We start from the raw sequence: 6,832 nt of genomic DNA, 5'->3' as shown, positions 1-6,832 counted from the left end.
TCCGTTACATGTGGGAATCAATAATCGATACAGATCAGAGGTTGGACAGGATTTATAAAAGGTTGTGGAGTGTGTTCACACTGAGGTCTGCACAACCCAGGTGAACAAATACTGCCCCCACTACCAAAAAAATGAAGTGGTTTCCATGACGACACAACCTGGTTGGACGTCTTTTTCTGTCCAAACTTTCTTTTGTGTTACAAGATCAGCCCTCGGCCATTTTGGTTTCTGGTTTATTATGATTATTATTTTTTTTTTTCTCCAGATGCTCAGTGGTCACGGTGAATCAAAACAAATCAAAACAAATAAAGGCACAGAAGCAGAGATGAGCGAGCGAGAGAGAGAGCGCGTCAGATGAAGAACGGTGACAGTCCTTTGGTGACAGATCTTCTTTTTTGCTTGTGTCTCTGTCTCTGTCTCCCCCGCCCTCCTCTCCTCCTCGTCCACACAGGGTTGGGCCAAACAGCAGGTGGTGCCGAGGAGGAGAAGCCCACACTTGGGACTGAACAAACCGCTGGCTCTCTGATTTCTCTCTGCAGCAGTCAAGTATGGAGCAACAACAAGTCCCCAAATTTCAAATGTAAGTGCATTGATTTTCATATTTTAAATGACTTACAACTTATGCTATTAGCTACGATATAATATAACTGTATTATATGTTATTGTGGTTTTATTGGCCCTTACACAGGGACACTTTACTGTACGTACACTGACAAGCCGAGGCTTGTGTACCTATTTATTAGGATATAATCAACACTAATAATGTCAGTGTGGACGGGCCGTTTCATCAACCAGCTCTGTATCATGATCCATTACATACTTTAGATTTTTATTTAAATTAGTGAATTCCACAACAACCTCATGTGACAAAGGACTAACTCCAGATTTATGTATCTAATGGGAATAACCAAAAAAGATATCCTTCAAATATTATTACCTTTCGAATTTAACAAGTATATTCCTAATACTTGTTAAATTCGAAAGGTAATAATATTTGAAGGATATCTGTAGAATTTGTATTAGGTGGGATATTAAACTGCTTTAATGTGCCTGTTATTGCACATATAACAGGCACTAAAAATTGGAAAGGCAAGCGTCTTACACTATGATATTTATCATTTATTTGCTAAGAGTGTCCTTTAAATTTTTTTTTTAAAACTTTAGAAGGTATTGTCTCTGTTATTGTTTTTCTTTCTGTCCAGTTTCACCTCCGTGTGTATGTGTGCGTGTCGTACATGGGCTGGAGTCCCGTTGTGAAGACTGCTCTTAATGAGGATGCATTGATATAGCAATTTGTTCACTAGCAGTCAGAGTAAACAAAAAAAATAAGCAGTGAAAGTCATGTTTGGCAAGCAGGGACAGTCTGAGGTTTGTCATTGGTCAACAAAAAGGACTCAGGACTGTTATTCAGAACTGAGTGTGATTGTGTTTTGACTGAATCCATCATAAAGACAAAAGGTTTAGAGCGTGTGTGTGTTTTTTTTGTTCATCTCAGCAGTTAATAGTCATCAAATGTGGTTTGAGTGAGCTCAGATTGGCTGAGGATTTCGAAGAGGGAATTTCAATGCATCTGTTTAAGCCTGAAGAATGTTGAATGTTAATGTGTTTACTTACATCCGTTTTTTTCGAATCCGTTTAGGGAAAACTCCCCAAATCTCTTCATATTTTCGTATCTGATGTGAAGATTTAAAGGGATTATTTCAACTGTTTTATTGTGTTTTTAATTTGAGTGCATACGAGACGAATGCTCTTCCAACGCCTAATTCTCCTTCATGTCCTCCTGTTCTTTCTTTTTTTTATACTCTCTCCTCTCCACAGCTCAGGTGTCACAGCAATAGCGTCTCTGGACAGGACTCACTGAATAAAGATGCACGTGGACTCAAAGAGACAAAGCAGCACTCAAATCAGATGACTCACAAAAGGAGAAAAAAAGACACCTTTTAATCTCAAGTCAACAACGGGCCCCCGAAACGTGTGAACAATGTGAGTCGTCACACTAGATCTGCGCGCCGGGAGTCTCGACAGCATGGGTCCAAAGAGGTTTTTTGTTTTTTTGTTGTTTTTTTTGCTCCACCTGTGTCAGCATGCTCACACAGCATAGATGAGTTACCCTTTAAAGAGACATAAGTGGGAGCCAACACAGTCTGATGATGTAGCAGCTAACGGAGACATAGATGTGGCCTCTGACTCAAGACAGTGCAATCACGGTCAGTATGGAAGTGCAGACTGCCTCTTTGCTGTGGATATATGTTAACGGGACAGAAGAGCTGAACGCTTCGCATGAATACAACGCCACAGATCTGACCGAAAACTCAGACAATTACCACTCCTACACGATTGGTCTCTTCCTTTCCTGCCTCTACACCATCCTCCTCTTTCCTATTGGATTTATTGGGAACATCTTAATCCTGGTGGTGAACCTGAACCACAGAGAGAAAATGACCATCCCTGACCTTTACTTTGTGAACCTGGCCGTGGCCGACCTCATCCTGGTGGCCGACTCGCTCATCGAGGTCTTCAACCTGAACGAGAAGTACTACGACTACGCCGTCCTCTGCACCTTCATGTCCCTGTTCCTGCAGGTCAACATGTACAGCAGCATCTTCTTCCTCACGTGGATGAGCTTTGACCGCTACGTAGCCTTGGCGAGCTCCATGAGCAGCAGCCCGCTGAGGACTATGCAGCACGCCAAGCTTAGCTGTGGTCTCATCTGGATGGCGTCCATCTTGGCCACGCTCCTGCCCTTCACCATCGTGCAGACGCAGCACAGGGGCGAGGTGCACTTCTGTTTTGCCAACGTCTTTGAGATCCAGTGGCTGGAGGTCACCATTGGCTTTTTGGTGCCCTTCTCCATCATCGGCCTTTGCTACTCTCTGATTGGACGCATCCTCATGCGGGCGCAGAAGCACCGTGGACTGTGGCCACGGCGGCAGAAGGCACTGCGCATGATCGTGGTGGTGGTTCTGGTGTTCTTCATCTGCTGGCTGCCGGAGAACGTCTTTATCAGCATCCAGCTGCTGCAGGGCACGGCTGACCCTTCGCAGAGGACTGCTACCACCCTGTGGCATGACTACCCGCTCACGGGCCACATTGTGAACCTGGCGGCCTTCTCCAACAGCTGCCTCAACCCCATTATCTACAGCTTTCTAGGAGAAACCTTCAGAGACAAGCTGCGACTCTTCGTTAAGCAGAAGGCCAGCTGGTCGGCAGTGAACCGCTTCTGCCGCCACAGCCTTGATTTGCACCTCCCCGTTAGGGAAGTAGTGTCTCAGGTGTGACTGCTGAGAAGAGGCACGATTGTTATGAAACTTAGTTCACACACAAAGAAAAAAAACAACTCCATATCAACTAGGGTGAAATATTACAGTACCTCAGCTTTCTTTCTGCTGTTGTTTAGCTTTGCCTCATCGTCTCAGTTAACCAGCTCACATTCTGAACAAAAACAACACACAAGCGCAGCAGGAATGTGCACTCCAGTGATGAAAATGACTCGATCTGCATGTTGGACTGTTTCCTTTAATTGAATTTGGTGTGCTGTTCCTTTAAAAGGTTTGGTGGAATGAGCAAACGCAGGCAGAACTAAATGAAATACTACTGAGAGGCTAAATGTGAGCCTGTGTGCAAAGGTAACTGACAGATAGAGTGACAGATGAAGAGTGTGTAAGTATCATTTTTGTTTTAAAAAAAAAACCCCACGTGAACTTGTACGATATATCAAATTGTGGCCTTTTTATCTTTTTAAGAAACGCACAATGAACGTCATGAAAATGCCTTAAACAAAAATGTGATGTATCAACAGAGTAGCTCATCGTAAAACAATGCAAAATCAATTCAGGTCGTCACGGTTAAAGCTAGGGTCTGTAATTTGTTTCTAAAACACTTTTTTAATCAACCAAGTTGAGGAAAAAAGTGTGGTTAAAAATGACCAATCATTTCATTTTCCACGTGTACTGACTGGTGAAGCTGTCTTAAAGTCTGAAAGGTCTTTGTTAGTGGCAAAAAATGACCAGCTGTAAATATGTAGGCCTTAGAATTAGCCCTTTATATATATCTTATTATGAAAACAAGGAATAGAAGCAGCTCCCTCTACAGCTCTTATTTTTTTTATTTATTTTGCACAAGAAAATATGTAAGTATGTAAAATATGTTAATTTCACTGCAGAAGAAACTAAACTACCTCTGCAGTTGGGCACAGAGTAAAACATAGTGTATATATCGGTATATTGGATATCTAATATCTTGCATTCAAGTCGTAGAGGAGAGAGATGGGAAGTACAGTTTTTTCCTTTGTGGTATGCAAAGGCCACCGTAGTTTGGTATGAGGCTCGTTGTTTTCCACTAAATCATGTACCTCCTCAATGTGGCCGGGGTCATCATAGCATGGCTGCACAAAACTGCTGTGCCGTCGTATTATACGCGACACAGACACACAAAGTGACGACACTCTCTGACGTGACGTCACGTTTTCAGATCGCTTGGGACCTCGCCAGAGCAGGTACTAAAAATAGCAGCAGGTACCAGGTACTATCACTAATGGAAAAGCAAGAACAACCGAGTAGAATCAAGTTGAAAACTGTATAATTGAAAAGCTCCATAAATGTAGCCTGCAATTGCTCGCTCATCCACACTTACAGACCCTAGCTTTAATGTTGCATCTCCTCTGTAGCTTTGTGCTTTGTTCCATTAACCTCCTTTACAGCGATGGAAAATGTGCATTATATATATATATATATATATATATATATAATATATATATATACACGGGATGTTCTTTTGATTATGCAAACAAGTGTTTGCATACTTGTTTTTTTTAACAAATTAAAGAAAATCACACGTTTTCAAGGGTGAAAAAGGAATGTGAAAGTTATTTGTCAAATTGTTTTTGATGCAGTGTTGTGCTGAATGGTCCGGCGAAGGATGCGGTCTTTCTGGAATGAGTATGACGTGGTGAGGCAGGAATAGGTGAGTGCTCCTTTCAGAGATAGCTGAGTTATTACCCCCCCAAACCCCCCCACCTGCCAGTCCCTGTTAGCATAATGATGGAGCAAAGAGGCAGGTGTTGTTTTGCCTGTGGGGGACCAGACTGAGTAAACACATCATTCAACGTTGATAACGTGGGGGCTCGCTTCAATTACCCGCCTAAAACATATATTGCACTCATAAACAACACGAGAAAAAACGGTTTTCACCTGAGGACGTGTGGGGTTTGATTTCAGTATTTAAACGATCAAAATCTGATTCCGAATAAAGAGATGCTCCCTCACAAACTGATTATTGTAATGCACATTACCAGGCTACACGGGTGCAGTGTAAACAATTTTTCTGCTAATAGTGATAGGAGAGGTTCCATGAAACCTGTCGTAAAGTTTTACGGCCTCTCTCTTTGATGATCAGTCAAGACAAACATTATAAATTCTTTCCCCGTAATATCGCACTATTTTCTTTCAAATTCAACAGAGCTCAAGGTCAACAGGATCATAAAAAAACAGGTTACGTGCATGTGTTGGGGTGGGTGTGGAAATAAGTGTAGTATATAAAAACCTCTGCTGTGTGTGTGTGTGTGTGAGATAATGGCGCGAGTGGGAAAAACAGGAGTCCAAACCACAAACTGTTATTCCAGCTGTAACAGCCCCGGCAGCCTGGGAAAGCAGCACTGAGGATTGGTCGAGTGATTGTTTTTTAGAGGGTCTGCGAAAAAAGAAGGCAAAAACTTGGTGGTGGTGGTACGTGTAACGAAAGATTGTCTCGCACGATGTTTCCACAGTTATTTTCATGTTCCGATATCTTGAAGCGCATGCCGTGTGTTGAATAGTTGTTGTTTTTCATCCTTTGAAAAAACTTTGTTTCTATACCAAAGCCAGAAAATGCACAGGAGGAGGAGGAGGAGGAGGAGGAGAGGTGAGAGCAGCTAACACCTATGAGGCCGAGCCTGAGGAAGGAGGCAAAGGACCGTCGTTACATTACACACATACATGCACACACAGTGATGCTGTGAGAAGAGTTTGACAGTGGACTGTGTGCACAGCTGAGGCTGAGGTTAAAGGTTTGTGGTGGCTGACGTCACAGAAAGGAAAAAGAAGGGGGGGCGTGACTTTTGCCCTCCCTGACATCCATGATATTTCCTCTGGATGATGCTAAGAAAATATTGACATTGGGAGGAAAATCACAGTCACTAAATAAATAAATAGCATCATACAGTATTCTTTTTTTTTATTGTTCTTGTGTAAAACTGGACGGGGTTATTTCCTGTGGAAGGAGATGAACGATTGTCACATAATTTAGAGACGAATCTCTGTGCTTTCCAGTGAGGGGTAATTTTTTTGCCCCTGCACATGCACATACAGGTGCAGTAATGTGTCATCTTGCACAAAAATCCAGCAAAAAACACAAGGAGTTAATGTATAAACCTAGAATTTGCACAAAAATGACCACTTTTAAAAGTTTTCTTACATAAAGGTGCACTGAACATTAGGGGGTGGGGCACGTCAAAGTAATTACAACTGGATAGACTGGGCTTATGCATAATTACGAGGCAATGCACTCGGTGGACCTGAGCAGCTGAATAATGGATTAGACGTATAATTGCATTTGTAAATTAAAACCCTTGCAGGAAAGAAAAAGGGGGGAGCTGAATAGAGGAGATTGGCTTTCCAGATTCTGAGTTTGACAGGCTTCAGTAATGACGAGGAACACCCCATCCAACTCATATTTTTTTTCCATCAATATTTCCCATGTGTACTGTACACATTATGTATATTACGAGGTGATTTGAAAGTGACGCTGAATTGTTGAAAAACAGTTAGTTAAATCTGCAAAATCAAACTGAGGAAAG

The 6,832-nt window shown here is 42.3% G+C and overlaps 1 protein-coding gene across 2 annotated transcripts; it reads left to right on the top strand.

Annotated features, from left to right (window-relative positions):
* Nucleotides 1–438: 438 nt before the first annotated feature.
* Nucleotides 439–4,145, top strand: gper1 (G protein-coupled estrogen receptor 1). 2 transcript variants are annotated; one of them, XM_044018407.1, is made up of 2 exons: nt 439–580; nt 1,824–4,145. In XM_044018407.1, exon 2 carries the CDS (start codon nt 2,175–2,177, stop codon nt 3,276–3,278), a length of 1,104 nt encoding a protein of 367 aa, XP_043874342.1. In that variant the 5' UTR covers nt 439–580; nt 1,824–2,174; the 3' UTR covers nt 3,279–4,145. The 2 variants fall into 2 exon arrangements, with proteins under 2 accessions (XP_043874342.1, XP_043874341.1); XM_044018406.1 differs by having other exon boundaries at nt 1,819–4,145.
* Nucleotides 4,146–6,832: the final 2,687 nt, after the last annotated feature.

The sequence above is a fragment of the Solea senegalensis genome, unplaced genomic scaffold (genome assembly GCF_019176455.1).
Source record: "Solea senegalensis isolate Sse05_10M unplaced genomic scaffold, IFAPA_SoseM_1 scf7180000017154, whole genome shotgun sequence".
NCBI classification, from domain to species: Eukaryota; Metazoa; Chordata; class Actinopteri; order Pleuronectiformes; family Soleidae; genus Solea; species Solea senegalensis.
This window is presented reverse-complemented; position numbering and strand designations above follow the sequence as displayed.